The following is a 13,334-nucleotide window of genomic DNA, read 5'->3' on the forward strand; positions in this document are numbered from 1 at the left end:
GAAAGGAAGAGACGGCGTATCGAGACGGGAAACGTTTCTTCTGGGCAGACGGAGAGAAGGTCGGAAGGGGACGACGATCGTGAAGACCGAGCGATGAGAGCAGAGCAATCTCTCCGGCAAGGCAGCCAGGGTAGTAATGGGATGTCCGGTCTGGCCGTTTTGACCGCCGCCGCCGCTGCCAGTCGATGACGAGCTTGCAACTCCAGGAAAGGGATAACGCGATATAGGCGTTTTACGATACAGGCCATTGGCTAGCCCTATACCCTATTTACTAGCTGTAAGGCTTATACATGACGAACTCAGATATAATTAACGACAGTTGAGGTCCATTGGCGATAAAGGCAGGAGCTAGACATTTGGCTGGGATTTCGAGACTGGTGATCGCGGTCGCGGCTGTCTTGTCGTACATGGCAAACAATCTCGGTAGCGCGGTAGCATGATACCTCCATCCCAAACCATATTAAGTGTGGTATAGGAATCGATAACATTTGTCAAACAGAAAACAATATGGTGCATACAACGGGGCCCCCTTAAAGGACGGGGATCCCAGCGTCTCGGCGACGGTCCCTGTCCCCATGGATTCCCTTTCTTCCCATCGCGTTCCGGCCTCGTAGATCTGTCTACGATGACACTCCGTTCACTCAAGCTTCGACCTTTGTCAGGTTTTGATGCAGCTGGGGGTCGTTCTGGATCACACGCTCGAGGATCTTGTCGATGACGGCCGAACGGTTCTTCTCGACGTCAGTCTTGAGCGTCTCCACCTGTTTCTCGGTGTCCTTGTCGATTGTAGCCTGAGAGTCTTTGGTCTGAGACTTGTGCTGTGAGACACAAAATTTCACGAGCTATCAGCACAAGGTCGTGGTTGCGAGACACTGAGGACAGGCCGAGACATCACATACCTCGGATTCGAACGAGGTAAAGTCCTTCTCCTTCTGAGCTCGGTAAGCCTCGATCTCCTTAGCAGCCTCCGCACGAGCATCTTTCAGCTTCTGTACTCGGTCTACGTTGATTTCCATAAAGACGGCCGAGCAAAGGCATGAGATATTGCAGCAGGTTGAGGTAGTTTTAGTATCAAGTTCGTTAGCTAAAACGCGGACGGGCGAACGCTGTGACATGGTACGATCATTTGACATACATTGACGAGCCTTCTGCACCACCTTGGCAGCCTCCTTCTCCGCTTCCAAGAGGGTCTGAATTCCTTGGGAAGACGTCTGTGCGAGAGGACGAAAGAGGTCATGTTCAGTCGTCGGATGGCGTTACAGCTCCGAGATGTTCGTCCAAAGACCGTTTACAGACCATATTTTCGATCCTTGGTCGATTGATGTATGGCTAGATAGTTGTCGTTTGACTGGCTAGATTGGACGGTTCGAGTGATCACTTATGCAGTTAGATACCCCCCTCCCCTTGATGATGATGTTAATGAGCACCCCGGTCTCGTCATAATCAGTCAATGGAGTCCCGACACGCACCGCGGATACACAATCGATTCCGGAGGATCTCGATGCGACCTCAGCTAGCCTAAGCTGCTCATACAGAATCCAGGTGCAAGATGTCGTTCAACCGACACCCGTTCCAGGTTTCAAGCTGAAAAAGCTCCTCTTGTATAGTCTCATTGCTGGACGAGAACCTGCCGGTATCCCCTCGATCGATTTAGCGTATCCGTTATATGGTTGGGCCAGGATGTCGCTCTATTCCGATAATGCACCCGACCAGGATCCATACCAGGCGCTCACGGTAGCTTTGGGAAAGCCGGCAGAGTCAAAGGAACAGGTCGAAGCTCTTTTGGTGGTATCGGATCTACTGGATAAACGCCCGGCTGGAGTAACGGAGTTCTGCTTGCCTCTCTTCGAGGCCATCAAACACACGGGAGATACAGCTTTGAAGCGATGGGTGTTGAACAGCATTGCCTTTGGGTTGGGACGAAGCAGTTTGTCGATGGAAGTCAAGACGACTAGTACGTACCGCAAGCCTGTCAAGATTGTCATGTTCAGCAAGCATGTAGTCGTAGCACCACGGAGAACCAGTTGTATTGCGAACCTTTTCCTCTGCTTGCAAGTGCCTGACCTACGTAAACCTGTCCTCACCCTCGCAGTTGCAAGCACGGTTTTGTCAGACATGGTCCAGTTATTGCAAGATCCATCTCCTGCTATCGTCAAGCTGGCGGTACAATGTTTGAGTTGCATGTATCCTCTGTTGTTCAGGTCTCTGTGAGTTGTCGATACATAGGCAATCGCTTCGGCAGAAATAGAATCTGATAAAGGTTATTCTTCTCGGATTCGTCTTACCTACCAGTTGTCTGGCCCGGCCACCTCGAGAAGACCAATGGCAGCTCTTGACGGCGGCCAAGACTCAGATTCTCTCTTTTGCTCTCGCCATCTCAATTGAGCCGGCCACTCTCGGTCAACCTAAGGATGTCAATGTGGGAATACGCTCGTTGGCGTGGAAGTTCATCCAGCGATCCCTCATGGTAGCCACACGAGGAGGAAGTGCCGATCCAAGAGTGCGTACCTATACGTTGTGTCAATCGTACAGCGAGCATCGAACCAACGTGGTCTTTCTATAGCTTCAATCGCAAAATAAGGATGACCCGAACCTCAATCTCGTTCCCCCTACGCATCCCTTCATTAAGACGATGGACCTGATGAACGAGACGAACCAGCTGTTGGCCCAGATTAGCCAGGCTATGACAAATAGCACGTTAGTGTCACGTTGGGCGTATCAATATTTCGAGACGGGTTCGAAAGGCTGATATTGTCACTTCTTCTGCGCCTATCGTAGGGAGACTGCGGTTCTACAGCCTATCCTCAACTTGATCCCTCCGCTACTCAAAGCCAGACCAGCGTTGGCCACGAACCTCGTCCCCTCTCTCACTGCCTGGACCCCATCGGCTATGCAGGGGGCAAATAGATCCGCCAGTCAGATCCGATCGGTCGAAAAGGCGCTCAAGGTGACCATGGTCCATCTGTTGAGGTTGGTCTATACACATCGATAGCGTGCAATCCGCTGCGCAGCTAACAAAAGCCGCTGTTGGATACGACAGGACTGGAATGTTTCCCGCGTTTGGTGCTCAGCTGAATGATGCGCTGAGCAAGCAAAATGCTCGAACGAGCGCTGCCCTAAAGGCAGAGAAGGCTGCACGCTACGAAGCCGCCGCTCGCCGAGTCCAAGCTTCCGCGTCTTCGACCACTGTCAAGCGAGAGCACGATCAGGTTGGAGCGGCATTGACAGACGGACAACCTTCAGCGGGGAAGCGCCAAAGGGTCGAAGTTGATGGCGCGGTACTGTCCGGCGGGCGCCCTGGGGACGGTCTTGGACCCGATGTCGATGTCACCAAGCTGGACTTTGACGTCATGCTGGAGCTTCTCTTTGTCACCTTGAATGCCATGGACGAGAATGCAGTCCGGAATGCAATCGAGGTGAGGAGTAATGATTCGGGTGTCTTCCCGAAACACGGCTGATGCTCTTCTTAACGACTTATAGCAAAGCCGCCATAGACTGCGAGGAACCGATGCCCCACACCACCTTGCGCTAGCAAGATCTTTGGGTGCATCCTCGTCAACCATCCCAGTCGTCCAGTCTACCCAGGTTGCACCTTCAGCGGTACAGAACTCAACTTTGGCATTGCCATCGCGACTCCAAGAGGACGAACCCGACGACATGCTGCTTGATCCGCTCGATGAGGACTCTGCGATCCCTTCGGCTGCTGTGATGAGCGCCGACCGAAAGATTGGCATCAAGCTAGAAGAAGGCCCCGCTCAGGACCCGCTGAACATGGTGGTGGAAGACGAAGAACCCGAAGGAGTACCGGAGATCGTGATACCGGAGGAAGTACCCCCAACGGAAGGTCCGATAGATGAAGCTCTGCCCATGCGTTTCATCGACTTTAGTTTGCCAGAAGTGGAGAGTCTGGATGATCAGGGTCGGCAAGAAATGGTCTTGCAGGTCATGAGACGAATATGCAAGACTGGGGGTGATGTCCAACAGCAGATGGCTGAAGAAACGGACGTGCGAATGCTGGACGAGGACAGTGAGGCCATCCAAGGTCTCGCCGGTCCGATGATTTCTCCCAAAGAGATGTGGGTATTGCTGCTAGCTCGGATGGCAAGTCGATCAAGCGAACCGCGGGTCTCCCCCAAAAGAGAATCAGGCGAAAACTCGTCTGCGTCCGACAACGACTGGGTAAGAAAGGCCCTGTGCGACTATGTGATGGAAGATTTCGCATCCAGGTAAGCCTGGGATAGGGTATTTCGATTGATGGAAGCTGACCTATCGAGATGGTTTCATGACGGTAGATCTAAGCTAGCGAGAGTCTGGTTGAACGAGGAGTGGTACAGCGAACAGATCGCGCCTCCAGAACAGGTCAGTCACTCGTCCACTCTCAGTCTAGCTTCTAAACTGATTCGGTACAAACAGGCCATCGGATCCTCGTACGCGAAATGGTTGAAGGTCTTGTTGTCCCGATATCTGGAAAAGATCGAAGATGGCGATAGCTCGGACAACTCCTTGAGCTCCTTCTTGATTGATCTACCAGACCTGCCGCAAGAGATATTGGAGATTCTGCGTGGGCTTTGCGAACAGACTCAGAGGTCAGTCAGTCGAGGCCATGATTGAGCTCGAGAAAGAAACCAAGCTGATGCTTGTATACAGTGCCGCTGTTGGCCTTTCGACTCTGAGAGATATTGTCACGCTGAGACCTCCTCTGCGGCAAGCTGCGATGGGTCTTCTGCTGGATATGACAACACATGCCGGTATGTTGAGGACAATCGTCGGCAGTATCCGGGTGTCTCATACATCTTGCTTCTGTAGACCGCAAGATCCGATTAATCGCGATCAACACCGCCAAAAGATGGGTTCCCGATTCCAAGGCAATGAGCGATATGGTTTTGTCTTTCGCAAAGTCAACTTTTTCGAAGCTCAAGCGGCCATCCGATTCGGACGACTCAAAGACAGAGGCAGACGGGGCCATGTATACCTACCTGCCTCGGGAACTTCCTCAGCCCGCCAGCCAAGAATTGGTGCAGCAGCATGTAGAGCTACTCTTCGCGTTGAGCGTTCGAGAGCCTCAGCTACTTGACGAGTAAGCCCTTTGATTGCTACTCCACCTCCCATATCTGAGCTGGGCTTAGCATCTGCTCCACAGGATTTTTGCGACATATTCCAAATGTGAAGAATCTGTACAAGAGGCATTGAAGGCCATCTCTACCCCGCTGATCCGATCACTGGGCTCGAAGCACGTCAAAATGCTGGAATCCCTTCGACACTTCCCGCCCGAATCCGAGGCGTTTGCGCTACACGTTCTCACAGTATTTACTGATACCGCCCGACCGAGCCCTGGGCTGGTCACTGTCATCAAGGAATTGGCAGAGGAGCGAGAACTCTCCCCGCAATTCCTTATACCCATTGCTTCTCAGATGAATAGGGTAAGGGAGTACGGTGCGCAAAGGCTTTAGTGCTCTCCAGGCTAATTGCTTTCGAGCTGTTCTTAGGCCGAGCTTTATCGCTTCTTGCCGCGAATCCTCAGCGTGCTCTCCGAATCACCAGCGGAAAAGCGCGAAACAATCAGAACCGTCTTCAGAAACATCATACCCATCTCAGATATCCGTGCGTCGACAAATCTGCCGAAGAGCAAGCCAGAAGAGCTCTCGGCTGCAGATCTGCTAGTGCTCTTGCACGAGGAGGAAAAATCGATCGGCGTGTCTGCTGCTAAAGAAGGTGGGTAACGCTTTATTTGCGCGAAAGGCAAACTTGCAAGTGACTTATAGTACCTGTGCTGCTACAGCAATCGATATCTGTTTCACGCTCACGGACCGCTTCCCGTCGGAGGTCATGGCGGTCGTCATGCAACGAATTATCGACTCGGTTTCCTTGCCCATCCTATTCATGCGAACGGTAAGTCGGACGGAGCACTTTAACAAAAGAACAAGATACTAATCCTGCCTTCGCGATCGATACGCCAGGTCATTCGGTCCGTTCAAACGTACAAGAGCCTTGTCGGCTATGTCTCTACTACACTTTTATCACGGCTTATTACCAAAAAGATCTGGACAGTCCCCCAGCTATGGGTCGGCTTCATGCATTGTGTCAAAGCGATAGCTCCTGCCAGTTTCGGAGCCTTGATGCAACTGCCACGAGAACAGCTTAAAGAGTTGATCGACAAACAGCCGTCAATCAAGCCTGCGCTATATCAATACGTTGTGCAAAAGGCCGGAGTCGCCAAGGCACAGAGTCTCGCAGATGTGAGTAGCCCACGCCTCAAAAGAAGCATAGTCCTATCGATGTATGCGAGCTCATAATCTTGTCATGACAGCTCTTTGGCAACCTTCCTCAAGCTAATCCACCGCAACAACCCATCTCTACAGTCACCTGAAGTGTCGACACGATATCATGGCATAACGAACGATTTTTGTAACGAAAACATCCTGGTTGTACACATTTATTCAACGCATCAATCGATCAGCAAATGCTTGTCTGCGCTGCTTGCTGAACTCTCAGACTGACGAAGGTACCATAGGTCATCTGTTGACTGTCGATATTGGTATCTATTTCAGTTTGATAACGAAGCAGGTGGATTTCGCCCTGCTTCCAGACAGATAATTGGCAGATCATGACAGATCAACGGTAAGCGCAACGAAGAGACACAGCCTCAGAATGTCCGAATTCTTTGCCAAGCAGAGGCATACTTACGATCGAGCCTGAATCGAGCACTCAAAGCCAGAACAACGATTCCTCCAAGCCTCGTCTCTACTTACCGGTGTCATGTCGTTCCGCAACCTGATCCAACGATTCAAGACAAACTCCTCCGGGAGCTCGACTTTCCCGCATGATCGAGACTCGACCGCTGAAACCACATTCTGGCGCCCTTCTTTCGATCCGTCTCGTCCCGTCTCTTTGGAATGGGAGCACAAACTGGGACATGGCGAGGGTGGATGGGGGAATAACGAGCTGCAGAGCTATACCTCTAGCCCGGATAATTCGTTTCAGTGAGTGTCAAAGGTGATATGTGCGGGATCGTTGAGGGATTGAAATTGGTCACCGCCGTGCAGCACCTCTGATGGCAAGCTGGTCCTCCGGGCCATCCAATCGAGGGACGGCGCAACCCCGACCAGCTCCCGGCTCGTTAGTCGTACCCGCTTGACCCATCCTCGAGGCCACCTTTTCGCCACCCTCACACTGCCCTGTGCGACGGGCATCTGGCCTGCGTTCTGGTTGCTTCCCTCTGAGCCGTTTACCTGGCCAGGTGAAGGCGAGGTAGATATCGCCGAGACGTGGAATGGATCGGGAGAGAATCATTCTTGTCTCCATTGGGGTTTCTATACGGCTGAGGACGCTGGCAAGCATCGATCCGTCAAGACGAGCGTGAAGGGGATGGGAAGCAGGCCGCTCAGGTTTGACTTTTATTGGGATGCGCCGGCAAAGAGGTTGGTGTGGGTCATGGAAGGTCGACCGGTGATGCGGACATCGTTGCCGGGCGGGTTGAGACCGATGGAGGAGTGGAACATCTTGCTCAATGTCGCCATGGGTGGGAACGTATGCGAAGGACAAGTGCCACAAGAAGGAGCATACGACTTGGTCGTGCATGAGATCTCGATGTCGAAGATTGAGCCCAAAGCGATCGATCGCTTCTGGTCCAAGGCGGTCGAGGGCAAGACGTTGTAGATAGAACATGTCGTGGCAGCAATAGTGGGCCACAAGAGAAAAATATTCGACGCGAGCACGGTATGCAAATATTGTTGCTAATTGGATACAAGAAAGAACAGCGTCGAACACAATGGTTTCAAGTGGTACAGGCTAAGCCCGCCGACGAATCACCCTGTCGTTCGTCCCGAGCCCGAATGAACCCTCGATGCCCTGCTGGCCAGGCGAAAGCACCGATGTGCACGTGGATCCTTGTTCGAGGAATCGGAATGGCGGTCAAGATGATAAGAGGCGAGTGCCATGATTGAGAGCGAAGATCGAATGTCGGAAGATGGTTGTGGTTGGTTGTTCAAGCCAAAAGAAAAGGAACGAAGAGGCGAAATGTTGTATTGTGAAGGTTGGTGATGTTGGAAGGGAACGGCTTAGTTTCCGAAACCGTAAAGGGTCCTTCCCTGCCTCTTGAGGGCGTAAACGACGTCGAGGGAGGTGACGGTCTTTCGCTCTGAAAGGATATACGGGAGGCACGATCAGATGTGAAAAGTTGGAGTGAATGGAATCGTTGTGAAGACTCACTAGCGTGCTCAGTGTAGGTAACGGCGTCCCTAATAGTACCCTCGAGGAAAGTCTTGAGGACTCCTCGGGTCTCCTCGTAGATCAATCCGGAGATTCGCTTAACACCACCTCGTCGAGCGAGACGTCGGATAGCGGGCTTGGTGATTCCCTGGATGTTGTCACGGAGGACCTTCCTGTGACGCTTGGCACCACCCTTTCCGAGACCTGAAGCGAGAAGACGATGTCGAGATGATGGTAAGCAAAGAGAGGCGAAGAAGGCCGAATCGGCGTCGAAGAAAGAGAAATCGCTCACCCTTTCCACCTTTACCACGACCGGACATTGTTGCTAGAGTTGTTGTTTGGGGGGTTGGTGAGGGGTGAAGAGTGTAGTGGGTGAGTGATTACTCGAGAGTGTAGTTGTGATGGTGAGAAGGAGGAGAGAAGTAGACTGGATTGAATGGTTGATCGAGGTCGATGTGAACTGACTTATATCTTGTCACAACTCGGGCTAGGGGGACCAAGCTGCAAGCTGAGCGCGTGACGCGTTTTATGCGAAATTGGAGGAAATGCATACACGAGTGGGATAGCGCCGCGCGACGACTTATGCGTTATAGAGATGCGGGATTTCGCGGGATTTTGGCATTTTCATTTTCTTGACAATGCGATCGAATCGTCACGCGAGTGCCTTACATGACGTGTCAAAGTTGTTCATCCAGTCTAAGAAATACCCCGGGCCGGGCATCTAAAAGCCACCATGACGTTGGGACGATCTGGCGCAAGTCCAAGTTTCACAAAGTCTTCCGATTCTTTTGGCTCTTGACTACAGCCATCCTTCTGGATCTGGAGGATTCGACCCCTGCAATTTTCAATGCGACCCCTCTTCTTAAGAAAACAAGAATCGTCGACAAGCGAATGTAGCGCCTTTCGAACATAGTCATGCGCCCGTCATCAGAACCAATATCTTGAGATATCGGTCATGCTTAGGTTCCTTCATACTGTGTGTCATATGTCTTTATTTGCTGTCAGACAAAAAGAGCATTCCTCGACCAATGGTAAGACTCTCGCCACATCGCTAGGCGATGCGCAATTCCGGGACATGAGATCAACAATTCGAGATCAGGCGATACAGTGACACTCTTCATTATTGAGCAAATGCGGAGCGCCGGGACAGCAGGGCAGGGCTATGATTTCTCATTACCCTCGTAACTGGCCAAAGATCGATCAAACAGGTTGAGCTACCGATCTCTCCATTTCATGTGCCACCAGCAAGCGCTGTAAAACGGGCCGACTGCGGTCGTCTTGTCCACCTGGCATGTCTGGGCTGCATCTTTCGTCATGGGTGAAGAATGAGATCGATTCCGATCAAGAGGAATATCTACGATGATGACCTGGTTGCCGAGCGCTGTCTTGGGGCATCCTGACGGACCACAGGCCTGTTAAAGCAACCTGTTTGACGACGTAGAAGACATCGCTCAAAGCGTTAATGTGGTCAATGATCTGGGCCGCTTGGGTGACGTGGTCGCCTGACAAGATATCGATGGAATCCGACTTGGTGGCTTTTGTCGTGACCGCCGCCTCACTTTGTCGCAGTATCCCCTCTCCCCGCATCGCCTTTGTTACAAATGACATGTCGCCACCCCGAATGCATGGAATGTGCTCACAGTTTGCCGTTTTAATTTTCGCGCTGAGCCGACATCCGGGCTGATCGGATCATCTTCACCTTGTACATCTCATTCGATTGATAAGACGGCAAACAAAAACCTGGGCGAGCGATTGGATGACCCTCCCTTGAACTGGCTAGGAACTGACCCAATGTAAAGGCCGATACAAAAGGGATGGTGGTCATGAATCTTTCAGTGACTTCCAGCCTTGCACGGTCTTGTCAATGTGTCTTGGTTGGAACGATCGAAGTCATAGATTCGAGGGAGGATGACAACACCCAATGTCTGGCCACCGAGTAGAAACGCCGTTGAATATACCACCCTCAGTGGCTCACGTCGCCATTATTGATGCAGACGGGCGTAACGGTTGCGAGCGGGAAAAAAAAGACTGTGATCGCCGGTCGTTTCAAACCTGTCAAAATCAAGAAGCTTCCTTTAAAGCCATAACGAAGACCCTCTCACGACATGCGACCCGATCAAGCTCCACAGCCATTAATTCCGGACCATCACTCTCAATATCGATTTTCAAATTCATCGCATCATTTTCATCTAACTACACGCAAGGTTTCCTCCATTGTGTCGCTAACAGTTTTAAGCAGACAAGAAGCTCTCGTTGAACTTCTCGATGGTGGATTTGACTGCAAGATAACGAGGTAGAACGAATCAGCAAGGCTCGTGTGGCACAGGATCTCAGACGCGTGGAAACAGGGCACTCACTCTTGGGCTCGAGCTCCTTGGTCATCACTCCCTGGGAGATCTCGTTGAGCAAGTCCTGCTCGTTGGCCTGCAAGTGAGCCTGGAACTTGGCGTCCCACTCGACGATCCTCTCGACGGGGATCTTGTCCAAGAGACCCTGGACACCGGCCATGATGAGAGGAACCTGGACCTCTGTGTATGGGGAAGCAGTTCAAGTCGCAGATCGTCAATCATTGTCATTTCCGTGGGTTGTACCGATCACCAGCCCTAAACGTACCAGTGGCGATGGGAGAGTATTGACGCTGCTTCAACAACTCGGTGAGTCGCTGTCCTCGGGCCAACAAGTACCTGGTGGCCTGGTCCAAGTCGGAACCGAACGAAGCGAAAGCGGCGACCTCTCGGTACTGGGCCAAGTACAACTTCAAGGAACCGGCGACGGCCTTCATGACCTTGGTCTGGGCGGCGGAACCGACTCGGGAGACGGAAAGACCGACGTTGATGGCAGGTCGGACACCCTTGAAGAAGAGCTCGGACTCCAAGAAGATCTGTCCGTCGGTAATGGAAATAACGTTGGTGGGAATGTAGGCCGAGACATCTCCTCCCTGGGTCTCAATGACGGGAAGGGCGGTCAAGGAACCGGCTCCGAGGCTCTCGTTCATCTTGGCGGCACGCTCGAGCAATCGAGAGTGCAAGTAGAAGACGTCACCGGGGTAAGCCTCACGACCGGGAGCTAGAGGAGAGCGAAACGTCGAGATCAGGACACGTCAGCTCGGTGATCGGCCCGGGTCACGCATGGACGCTTCGAGAGACTCACGTCGTCGCAACAACAAGGACATCTGTCGGTAAGCGACGGCCTGCTTGGACAAGTCGTCGAAGATGATCAAGGCGTGCTTTCCGTTGTCTCGGAAGTACTCTCCCATGGCGGCACCCGAGAAAGGAGCCAAGTATTGCAGAGGAGCGGGGTCGGAAGCGGTAGCGGCGACGACGATCGAGTACTTCATGGCGTCGTTCTCCTCCAAGGTCTGGACGAGCTGGGCGACGGTGGACCTCTTCTGTCCGACAGCGACGTAGACACAGTACAACTTCTTCTTCTCGTCCGACGAGTTGTTGAACCTCTTCTGGTTGAGGATGGTGTCGAGGGCGACGGCGGTCTTTCCGGTCTGTCGGTCACCGATGATCAACTCTCGCTGACCTCGACCGATGGGAACCATCGAGTCGACCGACTTGAGACCGGTCAACATGGGCTCGTGGACGGATCGTCGGGGCAAGATACCGGGAGCCTTGGACTGGGCTCGTCGCCTCTCGGTAGAGTTGATGGGACCCTTTCCGTCGATGGGGTTACCGAGCGCGTCGACGACACGACCCAAGAGCTCCATACCGACGGGAACGTCGACAATGGTACCGGTTCGCTTGACCGAGTCACCCTCCTTGATGGCCCTGTCGGAACCGAAGATGGTGACACCGACGTTGTCGGCCTCCAAGTTCAAGGCCATACCCTGAACACCCGAGGCGAATTCAACCATCTCCTCGGCTGCGAAGCGAATAGAAAGGCGACCAGGTCAGTTCGGATGATTGTGGCCATGAACGTTCTTGCATTCCGCTGATCGCCACTCACCCTGAACGTTCCTCAAACCGTAGACACGGGCGATACCGTCTCCGATGGCTGTAGTACGCGAACAAACACGACGGCGACATGGTCAGTGATCAGGCTCGTTGGCAATGGACCAGGAGGCACACATTCCACTCACTCAAGACACGACCAGTCTCCTCGAGCTCACCACCGGTGGAGGCACCGGAGATCCTGCCCTCGAGGATGGAAGAGACCTCAGAGGCGGCTGTACCAGGCAACAGTTAGCATCGTTCGCATCATGACTTATGCTTGGGGCAAGAGAGTCGAGGCTTACCAGGCTTGGCGGTAGCATAAGACCTGGTAGCGGCGACGGCGGCACCACGGGCAACGGCAGTTCGGGCCTATACGATATGAGATGAGAGGGTTAGCGATGCAATCCAGTGCGTACCAGCTAAAGCAAGAGCATCGCCATCTTTGTCGATGCAAGGAAGAAGAAACAGAGGTCGTGTCGTTCCTGCCCAGCTCCTCGATCGATCTCGATAAACGTGTCTCCCGTCGAGACCTGCCCGCCTCATCCTCCGAGATCGACCAGAGCTGGTGTAGGAGGGTAGAGTCTCGACCTCTTGTTCCTTCCTCCTCCATTTGACAGACAGACGTCTTGACAAGACATGGAATGGTATGTACGTACCGAGGTGACGGCGACACCACGGGCGGCGGTCTTGAGGGAAGTTCGGAGGACGGAGTGCATCTTGTCTGTAGCTTTTGTGTTCTCCTTTTTTTGGGTTTAAAGAGAGAGGGGAGAAAGAGACGACGAGAAAAGAAGAGAGGAGAGCGGAAGAGGCAGGAGTGGTGTTTTAGGAGAGTGACAATTAATCGACGATGATGTCGTACCAGAGAGAGAGAACGATGGGGAAGGAGGGCGAGGAGGAGGGAGGGACGTGGATATGTTTGGGCGGGTGCAAGTTGCCAGCGAATAACGAAGCGCGACCCGCGGGACCACCCACCCCAGGCCACCAGGGCTCGGAACACTTGGCCGCCCCCCGTTTTTTCTCGCGGAAGAGGGTCACTTTTCATCGCTTTCTCACGCGTTCATGCTCATACCGGTCATACCATGACTCCCAAACCATAATCACCTCCACCCGTTCCCCCGAACGACAGTTTCACGTCGACATGAAACAATCGTTGAATGTCGCAGATGTGTGTGCTTCGTGCGCTTTCTT

General features: G+C 52.8%; 5 protein-coding genes across 5 annotated transcripts; 2 read left to right on the forward strand and 3 right to left on the reverse strand.

Annotated features, from left to right (window-relative positions):
* Nucleotides 1–447: 447 nt before the first annotated feature.
* HD553DRAFT_309357 (H+-ATPase G subunit-domain-containing protein) lies at nucleotides 448–1,374 on the reverse strand. Its single transcript, XM_046179675.1, has 4 exons — nucleotides 1,297–1,374; nucleotides 1,136–1,211; nucleotides 900–1,000; nucleotides 448–818 (listed from the first exon to the last, which is right to left on the reverse strand). Exons 1-4 carry the CDS (start codon nucleotides 1,297–1,299, stop codon nucleotides 642–644), a joined length of 357 nt encoding a protein of 118 aa, XP_046037336.1. The 5' UTR covers nucleotides 1,300–1,374; the 3' UTR covers nucleotides 448–641.
* A 222-nt stretch (nucleotides 1,375–1,596) lies between these two features.
* Nucleotides 1,597–6,470, forward strand: HD553DRAFT_309359 (Symplekin tight junction protein C terminal-domain-containing protein). The gene is made up of 16 exons (XM_046179676.1): nucleotides 1,597–1,954; nucleotides 2,093–2,207; nucleotides 2,293–2,500; nucleotides 2,564–2,697; nucleotides 2,779–2,970; nucleotides 3,041–3,416; nucleotides 3,481–4,226; nucleotides 4,293–4,359; nucleotides 4,414–4,586; nucleotides 4,648–4,748; nucleotides 4,807–5,077; nucleotides 5,141–5,420; nucleotides 5,487–5,712; nucleotides 5,780–5,889; nucleotides 5,958–6,236; nucleotides 6,308–6,470. The coding sequence occupies exons 1-16, from the start codon at nucleotides 1,681–1,683 to the stop codon at nucleotides 6,365–6,367; spliced, it is 3,612 nt and encodes a 1,203-aa protein (XP_046037337.1). The 5' UTR covers nucleotides 1,597–1,680; the 3' UTR covers nucleotides 6,368–6,470.
* A 379-nt stretch (nucleotides 6,471–6,849) lies between these two features.
* On the forward strand, nucleotides 6,850–7,656 carry HD553DRAFT_260810 (concanavalin A-like lectin/glucanase domain-containing protein; the record flags this gene model as incomplete). Its single annotated transcript, XM_046177409.1, has 2 exons — nucleotides 6,850–6,980; nucleotides 7,044–7,656. Coding segments are annotated over 2 exons (744 nt in total), but the record flags the coding sequence as incomplete, so codon positions are not given.
* A 45-nt stretch (nucleotides 7,657–7,701) lies between these two features.
* HD553DRAFT_309362 (histone H4.1) lies at nucleotides 7,702–8,819 on the reverse strand. Its single transcript, XM_046179677.1, has 3 exons — nucleotides 8,501–8,819; nucleotides 8,209–8,412; nucleotides 7,702–8,137 (listed from the first exon to the last, which is right to left on the reverse strand). The coding sequence occupies exons 1-3, from the start codon at nucleotides 8,526–8,528 to the stop codon at nucleotides 8,058–8,060; spliced, it is 312 nt and encodes a 103-aa protein (XP_046037339.1). The 5' UTR covers nucleotides 8,529–8,819; the 3' UTR covers nucleotides 7,702–8,057.
* A 1,531-nt stretch (nucleotides 8,820–10,350) lies between these two features.
* HD553DRAFT_309368 (P-loop containing nucleoside triphosphate hydrolase protein) lies at nucleotides 10,351–13,096 on the reverse strand. Its single transcript, XM_046179678.1, has 8 exons — nucleotides 12,803–13,096; nucleotides 12,449–12,515; nucleotides 12,293–12,379; nucleotides 12,160–12,207; nucleotides 11,359–12,075; nucleotides 10,822–11,274; nucleotides 10,566–10,736; nucleotides 10,351–10,486 (listed from the first exon to the last, which is right to left on the reverse strand). The coding sequence occupies exons 1-8, from the start codon at nucleotides 12,860–12,862 to the stop codon at nucleotides 10,440–10,442; spliced, it is 1,650 nt and encodes a 549-aa protein (XP_046037340.1). The 5' UTR covers nucleotides 12,863–13,096; the 3' UTR covers nucleotides 10,351–10,439.
* Between the last annotated feature and the right edge of the window lie 238 nt (nucleotides 13,097–13,334).

This window comes from Filobasidium floriforme (genome assembly GCF_021052385.1).
Source record: "Filobasidium floriforme strain CBS 6241 chromosome Unknown HD553scaffold_8, whole genome shotgun sequence".
Taxonomy (NCBI): domain Eukaryota; kingdom Fungi; phylum Basidiomycota; class Tremellomycetes; order Filobasidiales; family Filobasidiaceae; genus Filobasidium; species Filobasidium floriforme.

Excerpts from the sequence above, each read along its gene's own strand:
- HD553DRAFT_309357 (XM_046179675.1), bottom strand. Across the intron at positions 1,001-1,135 it reads GGTGCAGAAGGCTCGTCAAT|ACCGAGTACAGAAGCTGAAA; the intron begins GTATGTCAAATG and ends AAATCAACGTAG. Across the intron at positions 819-899 it reads TTACCTCGTTCGAATCCGAG|CACAAGTCTCAGACCAAAGA; the intron begins GTATGTGATGTC and ends TGTGTCTCACAG.
- HD553DRAFT_309359 (XM_046179676.1), top strand. The coding sequence starts at position 1,681 with ATGTCGCTCTATTCCGATAATGCACCCGACCAGGATCCATACCAGGCG. Across the intron at positions 2,698-2,778 it reads CAGGCTATGACAAATAGCAC|GGAGACTGCGGTTCTACAGC; the intron begins GTTAGTGTCACG and ends CGCCTATCGTAG. Across the intron at positions 6,237-6,307 it reads AGGCACAGAGTCTCGCAGAT|CTCTTTGGCAACCTTCCTCA; the intron begins GTGAGTAGCCCA and ends TTGTCATGACAG.
- HD553DRAFT_309362 (XM_046179677.1), bottom strand. The coding sequence starts at position 8,528 with ATGTCCGGTCGTGGTAAAGGTGGAAAGG. Across the intron at positions 8,413-8,500 it reads TCGTGGTAAAGGTGGAAAGG|GTCTCGGAAAGGGTGGTGCC; the intron begins GTGAGCGATTTC and ends TTCTCGCTTCAG. Across the intron at positions 8,138-8,208 it reads TACCTACACTGAGCACGCTA|AGCGAAAGACCGTCACCTCC; the intron begins GTGAGTCTTCAC and ends ATATCCTTTCAG.
- HD553DRAFT_309368 (XM_046179678.1), bottom strand. The coding sequence starts at position 12,862 with ATGCACTCCGTCCTCCGAACTTCCCTCAAGACCGCCGCCCGTGGTGTC. Across the intron at positions 12,380-12,448 it reads TTATGCTACCGCCAAGCCTG|CCGCCTCTGAGGTCTCTTCC; the intron begins GTAAGCCTCGAC and ends TGCCTGGTACAG. Across the intron at positions 12,208-12,292 it reads GGAGACTGGTCGTGTCTTGA|CCATCGGAGACGGTATCGCC; the intron begins GTGAGTGGAATG and ends CGCGTACTACAG.